Below are 17,179 nucleotides of genomic sequence, written 5' to 3' on the forward strand. Positions count from 1 at the left end.
CACAGGTGCTGGGATTTTGGCTATGCTCTCTGAAGTCTAGTCAAAACCCATCCCAGGTACTGGCTGGGATGCCTTCTGGGGCTTAGGCACCCTCTGCTGACTGCGACGGTTTTCAAGGGGTCTGCTGAGCACAGGACCGAGGTGGCAGAGGATAGTGCCTCCTTGGGCGGAAGTGCTTCCTCTTCCCCAATCTTGGAAACTCCTAGAAGAGGAGAGTGGGTCCAGAGCAGGAGTGGACAGCTGTTGGAGCATTGCACAGTGATCACATTTCTGTCCCACCGTGTTCATAATTACACTCTCTGAAGAGGTTCTCTCCTGTTCAGGGCACGTCAGCGAGTCGTTCCTGCACCTCTGGACAGAGATCAGAGATGCGCAGCCAGGCAAGCCTACATACCCTTATCCCAATAACAGAGACTCTCGATGCTGTTTCAAAAACATCAAAGGTTGATTTAATCCCATGTTTTCCACACTCGAGACCCTTTGTCATCAGTGACTGAAGGGAGTCTTGCTGCTTTTTGAGGAAGTTGCTCGGCTACCTCATGCACCTGCTTCACGATGTCCCACATGTACTGACCCAAGCAAAGCTGATAGGCCGCTTTGCGGACAATCAGCAAGGCACCCTGAAAATCTTTCCTCCCAAGAATATCCATGGCTTGAGGATCCCTCCCCAGCGGCACCGAGGAGTGAGTCCTAGAGCATTTGGCCTTCTTGAGAGCAGATTCAACCACCACAGACTGGTGTGGTAGCTGGCACTTTTTGAAATCAGGAGCCTTTTAGACGAGATAAATCACATCTGCCTTCTTGTTTACAGAAGCCCCTGAGAGGGTGTTATCCCACATCCTCAACAGCAACTCTTGAAGGATCCTGTGCACTGGGACTGACACAATCTCCTTAGGAGGCTCCACATATTGAAGGATATCTAGCATCTTTGTGTCTGGAGTGTTCCTCCATCTGCAGAGTAAAGGGGATGACATCCGCCATCAACTGCACAAACCCTGCAAAAGAGGGATCCTCAGGCGGGGACTTCCTTCTGTCTGGGGGATGCAAGGGATCAGAGGGGAGAACCACCAATGCTCCATCATTTGAGTCATGGTACCACAAGGAAATCAAGGATGCCAACCCACTGTAGCTAACAGAGGAGGGATCCCTGGGCGCTCTGTGCCCAGCCAGTGGGTCAGTGGCCCATGGGGCCTGGACCAGAGGACCCTATTCCTTCAGGGGTTTCCTCTCCCATAGAGACTGGGATAATGATCAGGTTGGCCATCGCTGCATCCGATGTCCCTCTGAGCCATGGCAAGGCAATGGGCACGGACATTGATATTGGTAAAGCGCTGATGAGCACGTGAAGGGAATCGAGCAGCGGCACAAGAACAGATGGTGCCACATTCCGAGCCATCAATGCCCCAACACCAAGGCTCTACAGCACCTTTTCCTCCTTAAAGATCACCAATGCCAATATCAACTTGGAGGCAGGGGAGTGATCACATCCTGTTCAGAATTGAGAGGGGGATCGGCAGCTGACATCAGGTAGACTCCAAGGTGAACCCTTAGGAGTCTGAGAATGAGCTCTCATCACGGGGTTAGTTTGGGGGGTTTTCGACAACCACTGGACCATCCCCATGCTCAGCACCATGCGTTTAAGGGGACAGATATCGATGCTTCCTCAGCTTCTCTCAATGCTTGGCATGTGTCTTCCCTGGTGCCTTCTTTGATTGGGAAGAGCTGGGCAATGGCCTGTCTTCCAGGTTCCCTGCCAGCCATTGACACCAAGGGAACTGATGCCCCCCCCCCTCCAATGCCTCCACTTCCATCGATGAGGCTCTGTGTTCCTTCGATGTCTATGCCTCTGATGCCAATAGATCAGCTTTCTTGGCCCAAACAAACATTCCTTCAAATCCAAGCGAGACCTGCATCGTTTGGAGTCATTTCTGCACACTTGCAGCAACCCTAGACATCATGAAATGCCCCCAAGCAGAAGACACAATTATAATGGGGATCCATGATAGACATAGTCCTCTTGCATCAGGTGCACCGGTAGAATCTGGATGATATAGCATAATGAAACAAAAGGGGCACAAAAATCAAACTTGATGGCAGTAGAAAACAATGGCTGGTGGGTACCGATGGCACCACCTCCCTGAAGGGAACAGACTACGAAAAGAAGCTTAAAGAAACGCTTGAAAAACCTACTTACTGTTTGGAGACTATATCAGGAAAACCACGAAATCCCATGAACGGCGAAGAGAGAAGAAAGAAAAACAATGGACACTGCAAAAAAGGAAAGAATGCAAAAATCCTGCTGAAGCGAGACACCAACCGCAATCACTGGGCTCCGTAGAAAAAGAATGACAAGGGATCCCACCTAATCTAATGCATGGCATGGATATGCTCGGTGAAGCTCAAAGTTCTAGAAACTTTGACGTAAGTTTTCTGTGCCAAGTTCTATCGGATGATGTCACCCATGTGTGAGGACTGCCATCCTGCTTGTCCTCAGAGAAAATATAGTTTTGTGCAAAAGGAGTTCTATTTGAAAACTAGGAACAAACTGACATGCAGGCTTTTTGCAGTTGTTTTGCTCAAATTTTGCCTATCTAGTCTTTTGTTTTATGCAAGGAGCTGTGTGTGCAATCCTGGAGACAGAACTTCTGGAGCAATATAACCATCCAACTCCAGGCCAGAAATGAGGTGTGGGCTGAAAATTCTCAAATGCCACCTCTTCCCGCAGTCCAGGTACAGCACTATGCATGTGGTTTATTCATCAGATCATAAACCCCATCCTTAAGCCAGGTATTCCACAATGGGCAGGGTTTATTCACAATCTGAGCATCCTCCCCGTACACAGGGTTCACTGATTTAAAAAAAAACAAACAAAAAAAACCCTGGGAAACCAATGAACACTCCCAAGTGTGATGCTTGCAGATTCTAGTCCGTATCATTGCTGTTAATACTGCAAATCTAATTCCTGGCCCTGAAGAATTAATTCGCTGCTGCATGTAAGCACAAAAGTTGGAATTGGGGTCTTATAATATATCCCATAGGCATAGCCAACCACATACAACACTTCCACCCATTGCTGAGTCCACCTCCCTTCTCTGCATACCTGGATTCTCTCATCGGCTCCCTTTGTGCAGTGCATCATCAGGCTGAAGGTCAGCGTGGTAACCAGCCCTCCAATGAAGTGCTGGATAATAATGCTGAGAACTGCAGCAGCTGTCAGGAATGGCATGCCCAAGGAAGAAGCAAGGCCACATCAGGTAACAGAGCACGTCCATGTAAGAGAACCACAACCGGGAAAACAGAGCCACATTAAAAGAGGAGTCAGAGCCAGGTGCAAAATGAATGAATGCCATCTCCAAAGATGGGTCAGTTATATCCAGATCAGAAATCCACATCCGAAGAAGATTACAGCCACATCCAGGTAATAGAGCCATGTGCAAAAAGCAAATGGTGTCATGTCCAGAGAGAGAATGGAGTTAACACCAGGTAACATCCACAATGAAAAGATGCAGCCATGGTACACATATCATGAGAGAGAAATGGAAAAACAAGTATTACACCATTAGTTCAGCTGAGAGACGATATCAACCCACCAAATTCAACCCTCACCATTTATTTATATGCCTAGGCCTTCAGACACTGAATGAGCAGGTAAGGGCTCAAATTTTCCCTTTATTTAAACAAAAGTTTTTCTTCAGAGTGCAGGCATTGCTGAGTGAGCCTATGACAGGCTTCTAGATAAGAGCCTCCAAGAAGGTTGTGAGGCAGCACCCAGCACTCCTCTACTGATGCTTTACTGGTGTAGGAGGAATTGATTTGCTAATCAAAGACAGCAAGTGGCGAGGACTCCGGCTCTCTGGAGCTGAAGCTTTCATGTTTTCTTAAACCTATGTGTCTTGGGTTGGCCCAGTAGGACCTTGGTTTGATTCCTGCACAAGGTCTCCTGTTCCCAGGTCAGCCAAGACTAGAAACTGTGGAAGCAGCACTCACATCCCCCCAGGGGAAGGGAGGCCAAGTAATTGCACTATGACAACATCTAGAGGAGGAATTTAGGGCCCATGATTGCAGGCATCTGGGAGAAGTCCTGGTGCATGACCCCCAAGCTGAGGGCTGTCACTCCAATCACTGGACAAAGTGAAGTGGAAGAGGAACAGGAATAGAAAATAAGGGACAGCCTCCCAGGGTATTTGTCAATGCGGCTTAGGACGCCAGATCTCAGCTCTGCTTCAGACTATGCTTGGAAGCCCAAAGAAACAGGTGGAGACTACCGGATCGAAAATAAGCACCTGCTTGTCTTGAAGTTTGTTAAAAGTTTAGGTCTGTTTTCAAAGGGTTTAGGAGTCTAACTTCAGGAATTAAGCTCCTAAATTGACCCGTTTGGAAATTTACAAGTGTTGAGTCCCTAAATTTAGGATCCTAGTTTCACTCGGCTCTGAAATTTAGGAGCCTAAAAAATGGAAGCCTAGTGGAGTGAGGGCAGGAAACAAAGCTAGGACCTTAGCACTGGTTATTAGCAATAGACACCTAATCTAAGAACTTAAATCTAGGCAAATGACTAATGGTCAACTTTCAGCCAAGAATTTGGGGCCCTAAGTTTGACCTAATTCAGGTTCCTAAATTTAGGACTTTAGCTGTTTTTTTGTTTGTTTGTTTTTTAACATCAGTACTCTTGAAAAGCAGCTGGGTGATCTTATTTGTGTGCAGTCTCAACCTCCTCCCTCTCAGTCACTCAAAGTGAAAAGAATCAACAAAAGGTGAAACCTTCAATACTGTTTTGGGTGCTTCAGAATGAAAACTTCCTGACAGAAGGCCGTAAACCCAGCCCTTTCAAATTCTCTTGTCTTTTTTTTTGTTTATACCCTGCCTTTCTCAAGAGCAGATTCAAAGACACTTACAACATACAAAGCTTATATAATAACCAAAGCATATTAAAAGCAAAGATCCTGCAGGATGGCTGTCTCTTCTGTTCCACAGAACAGATAATCTTTCTGACCACAACAAATCCCTGGATCATTTCCTGTCAAAGGGAAACAGAAAAGCCTGTGGCACCAATAAAGCTAAGCCGCTTACCTGTAACTGGTGGTTCTCCATGGACAGAAGAAACAAATAAATTCCACACCTGGGTGACATTATCTGACAGCACCAAGATGGAACATTTTACTAGCTAGAGCTAGCAAAACCTAGAAGGCATTTCTGCTCATATGCATCCTTGGTATCCCACTGCCATGTGCAGTCATATGTAAGAACTAATTAAGAAGGGGAGCGGGTATGTGTGAGTGACTTAACCTGCTGTTCACAGAGCACATGGGAAAATTGGTTCTTACCTGCTAATTTTTGTTCCTGTAGTACCACGGATCAGTCCAGACCCTGGGTTATGTCACCAATCCAGCAGAGGGAGGCAGAGAAAACATTCTAATGACTCTGACGTATACCCTGGAGCACCACCTGCAGTCAATCAGTATTGACCAGTATCAAAGCAGAAATTTAACTACGAACATATTAACTAGCTATCTAAACAGGAGAAGGAAAAGAAAATTATTCCTTACCTGCTAATTTTCGTTCCTGTAGTACCATGGATCAGTCCAGACAGTGGGTTATATCCCCGACCAGCAGATGGAGTCAGAACAGAGTTTGAGAGCGTCAGCATATAGAGTAGTGCACCCTCTGCTGGAGCTCAGTATTACGCATAGCTAAGCCCAAAAGCAAAAAACACAACATTTTGGATCCAGAACCGTTCCCAAAGAGGAACAGAGAAAGATATAAGTAAACAAACGGTCACCGGGACCAGCAACAGTCAACTTGTGAGGAGCTGTGAACAGTAACACTAATCAGAGACAAACAGAATGAAAGATAACTGGAAGAATCCGAGCAGGACCTAATGAAACCCCTAGTGGCGGGCGTCTGGACTGATCCATGGTACTACAGGAACGAAAATTAGCAGGTAAGGAATAATTTTCTTTTCCCTGTACGTACCTGGATCAGTCCAGACAGTGGGATGTACCCAAGCTTCCCTAAACTGGGTGGGGTCCTGAAAGACCTGCTCGGAGAACCTGATCGCCAAAAGAACCCGTGCCCTGAGGCGCCAGGTGTAGTCTGTAATGTCTGGAAAAAGTGTGCAACGACTTCCATGTCGCCGCACGGCAGATTTCCTGGGAGGAAACAGAGCGAGATTCCGCCCAGGACGCCGCTTGGGATCGCGTGGAATGAGCCGAGACGCTGCGAGGCGGCACCCGCCCCGCCGCAATGTAAGCGGAAGAGATGGCGTCCTTTATCCAGCGAGCAATAGTCGTCTTGGATGCCTGAGAACCTCTCCTCGGTCCTGACCAGAGGACAAACAAATGATCAGATACCCGGAAGTCATTGGTAACCTCCAGGTAGCGGAGCAGTTCACGCTTGACGTCCAGGAGCCGAAGAGACCGGGGTTCCTCTGGAGCAAACGCTGGAAGCTCCACCGTTTGATTGACGTGGAAGGCCGAGACCACCTTTGGTAGGAAGGATGGCACTGTACGAAGGGAAACCCCGGAGTCGGAGAAACACAGATAAGGGTCTCGGCAGGACAAGGCTTGAAGTTCTGAAATCCGGCGAGCAGAAGAGATGGCTACCAGGAAAACCGTCTTGAGGGTCAGGTCCTTGAGGGAGGACCCCCTCAGGGGTTCAAAAGGAGGGCCCGACAGCGTGCGCAGCACCAAGTTGAGACTCCAAGAAGGGAAAGGATCCCTGACCGGTGGCCGCAGGTGTTTGGCACCCTTCAGAAAACGTGCGATATCCGGCTGAAGGGGTAGAGAGCAGTCCTTCTGTACCAAGACATTCAAGGCCGCCACCTGAACCCGGAGCGAATTATAGGCGAGACCCTTATCCAGACCATCCTGTAGGAAATGAAGGATCAGCGGGACAGTCGCCTCCATGGTTTGGACTCCGCGGTCGGAACACCATGCTTCGAAGACTTTCCAAACTCGAACGTAAGCGACGGAGGTCGAAGGCTTGCGGGAACGAAGCATCGTTGAGATCACTGTCTCCGGGTAGCGTCTGTGGCGGAGACGGCGCCGTTCAAAAGCCAGGCCGCAAGACAGAAGAGTTCTGCCTGCTCGAAAAATACCGGACCCTGGCGCAGAAGATGAGGAAGATGGGACAGGCGAAGTGGGCCATCCGTCATCTGAAGTAGATCTGCGAACCATGGCCGACGGGGCCATTCCGGGGCGACGAGAATTACAGTCCCTCGATGATGTTCTAACCTGCGGAGAACCTTGCCGACCAGAGGCCAAGGAGGAAACACATAGAGCAGTTGATCCGACGGCCACGGAAGGGCGAGGGCATCCACCCCCTCCGCGCCGCGCTCTCTTCTGCGGCTGAAGAAGCGTGGGGCCTTGGCGTTGAGAAAGGTCGCCATTAGATCGAGGCGTGGAGTCCCCCAACGACGGATGATGAGATGCATTGCCTCGTCGGAGAGAGACCACTCGCCGGGGTCTAGCTGTTGACGACTTAGGAAGTCTGCCTGAACGTTGTCCACCCCGGCGATGTGAGAGGCCGCTATCCGGACGAGATTGCTCTCCGCCCACTCCATCAGGGGAGTAGACTCGAGGGAGACATGCTTGCTTCTTGTCCCCCCTTGCCGATTGATGTAGGCCACTGTGGTGGCATTGTCCGAGAGGATCCTCACCTCCCTGTGTCGCACCAGGGGAAGAAAACGCTGGAGAGCGAAACGCACGGCTCTCGTTTCTAGGTGATTGATCGGCCACTTTGCCTCCTCTGGCGTCCAAGTCCCTTGAGTGGCGCTTCTTTCACAGACGGCGCCCCATCCCGCGAGGCTGGCATCGGTAGTCACCACCACCCAATTGGGAACCTCGAGCGAGACTCCCCGAGCCAGATGCGAGGGGACAAGCCACCAATCCAGGCTTTTCCTGGCTAATGGTGGAAGCGGCAGGATTACCTGATACTCTTGGGAGACTGGTTTCCAGCGGGATAGTAGGGACGCCTGCAGTGGACGCAGGTGTGCAAACGCCCAGGGTACCATGTCGATGGTGGAGGCCATTACTCCCAAGAGCTGCAGATAATTCCAGGCGGTTGGTCCTTCCAGAGCCGAAAACCGAGACACGTGCTCTCTCAGGGCTTGCGCCTTGTCCTGGCGCAGGAACACCATCCCCCGCCGGGTATCGAAGCTCGCCCCTAAGAAATCCAGGTGTTGCGAGGGCACAAGGGAACTCTTTGGAAGGTTCACCACCCAGCCCAGAGAGCGTAGGAATTGTACTACTCTGGCCACTGAGGTCTGACCATGTGAGAAGGACTTCGCTCGAATCAGCCAGTCGTCTAGATACGGATGTACTAGGATACCCTCCTTGCGGAGGGCCGTCGCCACCACTACCATGATCTTTGTGAAGGTCCGAGGTGCGGTCGCCAAACCAAAGGGAAGTGCCTTGAACTGAAAGTGTTGACCGAGAATCTTGAAGCGAAGATACCGCCGGTGAGCCGGCAGGATGGGAATGTGCAAGTACGCTTCCGAGAGGTCCAGTGAAGCGAGGAATTCTCCCTTGTGCACTGCGGCAATCACTGATCGGAGAGTCTCCATGCGGAACCGGGTGATCCTGAGGGCCTTGTTTACCTCCTTCAAGTCCAGGATGGGGCGAAAGGAACCGCCCTTTTTGGGAACGAAGTAAATGGAATAGTGGCCCAAGCCCACCTCGAAGGGGACAGGATCGATGGCCCCTATTTCCTGCAGTCGGTCTAGTGTTTGTTGAACCGCTATCCTCTTGAGATCCGAACCGCAGGGGGAGAAGATGAACCGGTCCCTCGGGGGGCGGACAAATTCCAAGGCGTAACCATCTCTTATGGTGTCCAGCACCCACTGGTCCGTGGAAATTACTGCCCACTCCTCGTAGAAGTCCATGAGGCGGCCTCCGATCCGGGGAGGTGAGAAGTGGGCTCATTTGGCATCATTGGGATGACTTTGTGGGCGGAATTCCCTGCCCTGGACCCTCTCTCGCGGGCCTCCGCCCACGAAAGGAACGAGACCAAGGCTGGGGTCTTGTCTGCTGTGTCCAGGAAGCGGACTGTCGGTAAGACCTATAACGTCGCTGTGCCCTGGCCCTGGTTCTACCGGAAGAAAATGATCTGAAGGAACGCTGTCTATCCTCCAACAGCCGATGCACCGAATTTTCCCCCAGTGACTTGATGATCTGATCCAGGTCCTCTCCAAATAAGAACTTCCCCCGAAAGGGGAGGGAGCCAAGGCTCGACTTGGAGGAAGCATCCGCTGCCCAGTTGCGAAGCCACAAGAGCAGTCGGGCTGCTACAACCAAAACCATGGACCTCACCATTACGCGGAAGATATCATACAGGGCGTCCGCCCCGTATGCTATGGCAGATTCCAGCCGGTCCGCCTGGGCGGCCTCTTCGGGGGGCAATTCCTGAGAGGTGAGAAGCTGCTGAACCCAGAGTAAGCTGGCCCTTTGTGCGAGCGAACTGCACATCACGGCCCGCATACCCAGGGCGGAGACTTCGAAGACCCTCTTGAGGAAGGTCTCTAGTTTACGGTCCTGCGTATCCCGCAGGGCGGTTCCCCCCGTAAACGGGATGGTTGTCCTCTTGGTCACTGCCGACACCACTGAGTCCACCTTGGGAACCTTGATAAGATCCAAAAAAAATCCTCGGGGAGCGGGTATAGCTTTTCCATGGCACGTGTGACTTTCAAGGATGCCTCGGGAGTGTCCCACTCCCTGGTGAGAAGCTGTAGGAAGGACTCATGAATAGGGAAAGCCCTTGCTCTAGGACGGAGGGCGGCAAGTACTGGATCTCCTTTGCGAGACGAGGTGGCGACGGCAGGAGCCACAGGGATCGGCGGATCTGGAGGTGGGTCGAGGTCCAGCTCCTGAATAATGTGGTGGATGAGTTCATCCAGCTCTTCTTTTTGAAAAATCCGTAGGGCTCGAGAGTCATCCCCCTCCGTATGTCCATCCGGATGCGCCTCCGGGGGTTCCGGGGAGACGTCTCTCACCGGCGAAGCCGCCCCGTGGTACGCCGGGGTGGCACGGGAGAGGGACCCAGCAGGGATCCAGGCGTAACTGACGAGGCGGTGAGACCAACAGCAAGTTTAGGAACCTTGGGGGGAGGGGCCCCCAAGGGATTAGGCGCCTGCGCTCCCATACCCTGCAAATAAGCCATGTGCATTGCCAGAATAAAGTCAGGTGAGAAAAACGGAGAGCTGATTGGAATCCCTGGGGGGGGGACCGTCCTGGGAGCCCCTGTTGAGAGCCAGTGCAACCAATCCTGTCTGCATCTGGGAGCGAGTCCGTCTCACGCTGTCCCCCTAAAATGGCCGCCGTTCCCGCCAAAGGTGGCGTCGTGGCGGGCCCGCGCCACCCGGGCTGAGGAGGAGGCAGGTCCGAAATCGCACCGGAGGACTGCAGGGTGCCTTCCCCATCGGGGAAGCACCGCTCACAAAGTCCCTCCCTCAGAAATTGATTTCCCGGCTCGCCGCAGGCCTCACACCTCGAGGACCGCGGCATGTCAGCACCGCAAAAAAAGAAAAGCCTCGGGGGGGGGGGCCCAAAGACGAGCTAGTGCCGCGGGGGGGCCTGGAAATGGCCCTAACAACCCGCCGAAGGGGTCCAGTAACTGAGGGGGAAAACCCCCGTTTTAGTTGAGCACACACCCACGGGCGGAGCTTACGAACCACGGGACCCCCAACGACGCGTGGAGCGGCCGGAACCACCGGCATCCACGGGGCACCACCAAAAAGAAGCAAACCTGAGGAGAAAGAAATTCAAAAAACTTCCACTTACCCCAACGGAAGCGGAAAGGAGTACAGAATAGAGAACGCCTCCTCAAAAATTGAAAACTTTTTTTTTTTTTTTTTTTTTACACAACTTTAAGGATCCAAAATGAAGAGAAACATACGACAGGGAAATACTGTGGAGAAAAAGAAAGAAATAACTAAAAATGAAGAAACCCTGTCAATCTGGGGGAGCTAGTGGATCCCCCCACTCGCATCTGCTGGAGTCAGAAGAATACTGAGCTCCAGCAGAGGGTGCACTACTCTATATGCTGACGCTCTCAAACTCTGTTCTGACTCCATCCTGGTCGGGGGATATAACCCACTGTCTGGACTGATCCAGGTACGTACAGGGAATTTCCAACTCACAAATCCTAAATGGAAGCAGAATCCCAAAAAAAAAAAAAATCTTGGGAATAAACAAGAAAATATTAAGAAAAACAGACAGCATAAAAAGGCGGTTTAATCACCCAAACAGTGAACTAGCAGACTCTCTGAAAAGATAAATATAATACACAGACATAAAGGGTGGACATCTGGACTGATCCATGGTACTACTACAGGAACGAAAATTAGCAGGTAAGAACCAATTTTCCTTTCCCTGTACGTACCTGAATCAGTCCAGACCCTGGGATGTACCAGAGCTGATTCAATTAGGGTGGGACCCAGAGAGTCCCACTTGGAGAACACTCTCTCCGAAGGCTGCCGAACTTGGAGCGTGAACATCCAAGCGGTAATGACGAGCAAAAGTATGCAACGACTTCCAAGTCACTGCTTTACAAATCTCCTGAGGAGAAACTAACTGACATTCTGCCCAAGAGGTAGCCTGTGACCTAGTAGAATGAGCTCTCAACCCTTCAGGAAGGTCACGACGAGCTAAAAGATAAGCTGAACGAATTGTCTCTTTTAACCAACGAGCAATCGTAGCCTTCGAAACCTTATGATCTTTGCGAGGGCCACTCCACAAAACAAATAAATGATCAATCGAAAATTGTAACTTCAAGATAACACAACAGAGCTCGTCGTACATCCAATTTTTTAAGATCCCTAGAGGAAGGATCCAAACGATCTAAACACGGAAAAGCCGGAAGCTCTATGGACTGATTTAAATGGAAAGAAGATACTACCTTAGGTAAAAAAGATGGTACAGTCCGTAATGAAATTCCTGTATCAGAAATTCTAAGAAAAGGCTCTCTGCAAGACAAGGCCTGCAACTCTGAAATTCTATGAGCTGAAGAAATGGCCACAGGAAACAGCACCTTCAATGTGAGATCCTTCAAAGTCGCATGATTAAGGGGTTCAAAGGGGCCGAACACAGAGCCCTAAGAACCTAATTTAAACTCCAAGCAGGACAAGGATTCCGAAATGGAGGACGTAGATGTTGCGCACCTTTGAGAAAACGTGCTACATCCGGATGCGCAGCCAAGGATAATCCCTGAACCTTACCACGAAAACATCCAAGCGCTGCCACTTGTACCCGTAAGGAACTACAGGACAAACCCTTGGCTAATCCATCTTCAAATGAGTAAGGACTATAATTAAGATCCCAGGACAGTGCAGGCGCTTTTATGGGAAGCTTGAGAAAAAGTAAGCCTTTCATCAAACAAACTAAAAGAGGATGTGAAAAGATTGGTTTCCATGCTCTATCATGGTACTTGCCTACTGCGGTAAGGAAAACCTGAATTTAATCTGTTTTCAAGCCAGATTCAGACATTTTTATTTTATTTATTTAGAACTTTTCTATACCGACTTTCCAGTAACAGAATTACTGATCAATTCGGTTTACATTTTGAACCATAACAGTGACAAGTAAATGTCTTACAAAGAACAGGTATAAATAACTTGGAAATAAATATATGGGGTTAATAACAAAGAGATATAATAAACATAGCCTAAGTAGGCAGAGTTTTGGACTGCCAAGGGGTTGAAGTTGAATTGAATAATTCTTTAGAGAATTCTTTAGAGAATTCTTTGTGTTGTTCTTAGGGTATTCATAGAGGGTTCACAGGATTTTTTAGAGTTGTACTTGTCTGGTTCTTGTGTAGTTCTCTTGTAGGTTATTGAAAATAACTGAGGATCTTAAAAAGTTCTCTTTATAAATAGTTCTCTTTATAATTCCATTGGAAATGACCTAAAGGGGACCTTGGCAGAGATAATTCAGCAGACTGATGTTATGGAAAAGCTTGGTGGAAGAGCCAAGTCTTAAGTCTTTTTTTGAAGATAATGTGGCATTGCACTGATTTGAGTTCCGGCGGGAGCGTATTCCAGAGTTTGGGACCAGCTGTGGAGACATGTGGCGAAAGTAGTCTAACAACTTAAGTGGAAAGTAATTTCCCCCTTGTCTGTGCACCATATGAAAAATATCTTCCACTTGAAAACATTAAGAGGTAGATTTTAAAACATGTGCATGCCGATTTTATAATATGTGTGTGTCGGTGCGCACATTATAAAATCCGTTGACCGCATGCACAAGTAAGATGGGAGAGTTAAGAGTGTATAGCAGCAAATGAGACTGACATAATTGGCATCACAGAGACTTGGTGGAAGGAGGATAACCAATGGGACAGTGCTATATCAGGGTACAAATTATATCGCAATGATAGGGAGGATCAACTTGGTGGGGGTGTCCAGGAGGGTATAGTCTCCAACAATGCTCAGTAGAATCTATATGAGTAGAAATCCCATGTGTGTTGGGTAAGAGTATAGTGATAGGAGTATACTACCGTCCACCTGGACAAAATGGTCAGACAGATGGCGAAATGCTAAGAGAAATCAGGGAAGCTAACCAATTTGGCAGTGCAATAATAATGGGAGATTTTAATTACCCCAATATTGTTTATGTCTGTTTATGTCTCTGTTTATGTCTCACTACTATATTGTTTTCGTTAATTTTATCACTCTCAGTTGTTATCGTTTAAAATCTTTCCTGTCTTCCATCTCCCATGTTTTCGCTCCCTGTTTAATGTAACTTTACCTTTCTACTTAGTTGCTAAATTGGTTTCCCCCTGTTCTATTGTAAACCGGTATGATAAGACTTCGTCTTGAGTATCGGTATAGTAAATGAAGTTAAATAAATAAATAAAATAAATATTGACTGGGTAAATGTAACATCAGGACTTGCTAGAGGCAAAGTTCCTAGATGTAATAAATGACTGCTTCATGGAGCAATTGGTTCAACAACAAGAGAGGGAGCTATTTTAGATTTAATTCTTAGTGGAGCGCAGGATTTGGTGAGAGCGGTAACGGTGGTGGGGCCACTTTGCAACAGTGATGATAACATGATCAAATTTAAACTAATAACTGGAAGGGGGACAATAAGTAAATCTGCAGCTCTAACACTAAACTTTCAAAGGGAAACTTTGATAAAATGAGGAAAATAGTTAGAAAAAAACTGAAAGGTGCAGCTGCAAAGGTTAAAAGTGTTCAACAGGCATGGACATTGTTTAAAAATACAATCCTAGAGGCGCAGTCCAGATGAATTCCACACATTAAGAAAGGTGGAAGGAAGGCAAAATGATTACCGTCACGGTTAAAAGGTGAGGTGAAAGAGGCTATTTTAGCCAAAAAAACATCCTTCAAAAATTGGAAGAAGGATCCATCTGAAGAAAACAGGATAAAACATAAGCATTGTCAAGTTAAGTGTAAAACATTGATAAGACAGGTGAAAAGAGAATTTGAAATGAAGTTGGCCGTAGAGGCAAAAACTCAAAATAAAAACTTTTTAAAATATATCTGAAGCAAGAAAACTGTGAGGGAGTCAGTTGGACCATTAGATGACCAAGGGGTTAAAGGGGCTCTTAGGGAAGATAAGGCCATTGCAGAAAGACTAAATGAATTCTTTGCTTCCGTGTTTACTAATGAGGATGTTGGGGAGACGGTTTTCAGGGGTGATGAGTCAGACGAACTGAACGAAATAACTGTGAACCTGGAAGATGTAGTAGGCCAGATTGACAAACTAAAGAGTAGCAAATCACCTGGACCGGATGGGTATGCATCCTAGGGTACTGAAGGAAATAAAAAATGAAATTTCTGATCTATTAGTTAAAATTTGTAACCTATCACTAAAATCATCCATTGTACCTGAAGACTGGAGGGTGGCCAATGTAACCCCAATATTTAAAAAAGGTTCCAGGGGCGATCCGGGTAACTATAGACCAGTGAGCCTGACTTCAGTGCCAGGAAAAATAGTGGAAACTATTCTCAAGATCAAAATCGTAGAGCCTATAGAAAGACATGGTTTAATGGAACACAGTCAACATGGATTTACCCAAGGGAAGTCTTGCCTAACAAATCTGCTTCATTTTTCTGAAGGGGTAAATAAACATGTGGCTAATGGTGAACCAGCAGATGTAGTATATTTGGATTTTTAGAAGGCGTTTGACAAAGTCCCTCATGAGAGGCTTCTAAGAAAACTAAAAAGTCATGGGATAGGAGGCGATGTCCTTTCGTGGATTAGAAACTGGTTAAAAGACAGGAAACAGAGTAGGATTAAATGGTCAATTTTCTCAGTGGAAAAGGGTAAACAGTGGAGTGCCTCAGGGATCTGTACTTGGACCGGTGCTATTTAATATACATATAAATGATCTGGAATGGAATACGACGAGTGAGGTTATCAAATTTGCGGACAATACAAAATTATTCAGAGTAGTTAAATCACAAGCGATTGTGATACGTAACAAGAGGACCTTGCAAGACTGGAAGATTGGGCATCCAAATGGCAGATGAAATTTAATGTGGACAAGTATAAGGTGTTGCATATAGGGAAAATAACCCTTGCTGTAGTTACACGATGTTAGGTTCCATATTAGGAGCTACCACCCAGGAAAAAGATCTAGGCATTAATGGGGAATAAAGTTTAAAATCATCAGCTCAGTGTACTACAGCAGTGAAAAAAACAAACAGAATGTTAGGAATTATTAGGAAGGGAATGGTTAATAAAACGGAAAATGTCATAATGCCTCTACATCGCTCCATGGTGAGACCGCACCTTGAATACCGTGTACAATTCTGGTCGCCGCATCTCAAAAAAGATATAGTTGCGATGGAGAAGGTACAGAGAAGGGCAATCAAGATGATAAAGGGGATGGAACAGCTCCCCTATGAGAAAAGGCTGAAGAGGTTAGGGCTGTTCAGCTTGGAGAAGAGACGGCTGAGGGGGGATAGGATAGAGGTCTTTAAGATCATTAGAGGTCTTGAACGAGTAGATGTGAATCGGTTATTTACACTTTCAAATAATAGAAGGACTAGGGAGCATTCCATGAAGTTAGCAAATAGCACATTTAAGATTAATCGGAGAACATTCTTTTTCACTCAATGCACAATAAAGCTCTGGAATTTGTTGCCAGAGGATGTGGTTAGTGCAGTTAGTGTAGCTGGGTTCAAAAAAGATGTGGATAAGTTCTTGGAGAAGTCCATTAACGACTATTAATCAAGTTTACTTAGGGAATAGCCACTGATATTAATTGCATCAGTAACATGGGATCTTCTTAGTGTTTGGGTAATTGCCAGGTTCTTGTGGCCTGGTTTGGCCTCTGTTGGAAACAGGATGCTGAGCTTGATGGACCCTTGGTCTGACCCAGCATGGCAATTTCTTATGTTCTTATGACGGCAGAAAAAGACCAATCGGCCCATCTAGTCTGCCCAGCAAGCTTCCACACTTATTTTCCCCATACTTATCTGTTTCATCAACCACCTAGTTCAGGGCCCTTGTTGGTAACTGTTTGATTCAAATTTCCTGCCATCCCCCTGTCATTGATGCAGAGAGTAATGTTGGAGTTGCATCAAAGGTGAGCATAAGGCTTAATGGTTAAGGGTAACAATCAAATCAATTTTATATCCCCTGTCAATCACACCAGAAACCTTGGAGTTATCATGGATAAAAACCTTTCCTACAATATGCACATAACTACTAAAATCAAAGTAGGATATCACACGCTCCTAGTTCTCAGACATTTAAAACCTTTCCTAAATTCCATGGATTTCAGAACTGTCTTACAACTCTTAATTTTCTCAACAATAGATTATTGTAATTCCCTTCTGATTGGTCTTCCATTCATTAGCATCAAACCTCTGCAGATTCTTCAGAATGCAGCAGCTAGAATTTTAGCTGGAACAAAAAAAATATGATCACATCACCCCAATACTAGTGTCGCTTCACTGGCTTCCTATTAAATCTCGAATTGATTATAAGATCCTGACCATCATTCACAAATTAGTGAATGCTGATCACCATAAACATACTGGTTTAAAAGTCACTACACAAATTACCAAAAAAAATCTTCGATCTAATAACACTTCTTGTCTAAATATTCCTCCCATCAAAGATGCTCGACTATCATCCACTAGAAATAGAGCTTTCTCCATTGTTTGTCCAAAAAAATGGAACTCTCTACCACTTTATTTGAGAACTCAAACCAA

The 17,179-nt window shown here is 47.2% G+C and overlaps 1 protein-coding gene across 6 annotated transcripts in view; it reads right to left on the bottom strand.

The window, feature by feature from the left end:
- The window catches only part of MFSD3 (major facilitator superfamily domain containing 3), a 113,492-nt gene that overhangs the window by 19,345 nt on the left and 76,968 nt on the right, over nucleotides 1-17,179 (bottom strand). For 4 of the 6 annotated variants that reach the window (XM_029592242.1, XM_029592240.1, XM_029592243.1 and 1 more), the window contains one exon: nucleotides 3,101-3,210. The exons of the other annotated variants lie outside the window; for them this stretch is intronic. In XM_029592242.1, coding sequence (XP_029448102.1) covers nucleotides 3,101-3,210 — 110 coding nt within the window. The remainder of the gene's footprint in view (nucleotides 1-3,100; nucleotides 3,211-17,179) is intronic. 6 annotated transcript variants of the gene reach the window in all.

This window comes from Rhinatrema bivittatum, chromosome 2, assembly GCF_901001135.1.
Source record: "Rhinatrema bivittatum chromosome 2, aRhiBiv1.1, whole genome shotgun sequence".
NCBI lineage: Eukaryota > Metazoa > Chordata > Amphibia > Gymnophiona > Rhinatrematidae > Rhinatrema > Rhinatrema bivittatum.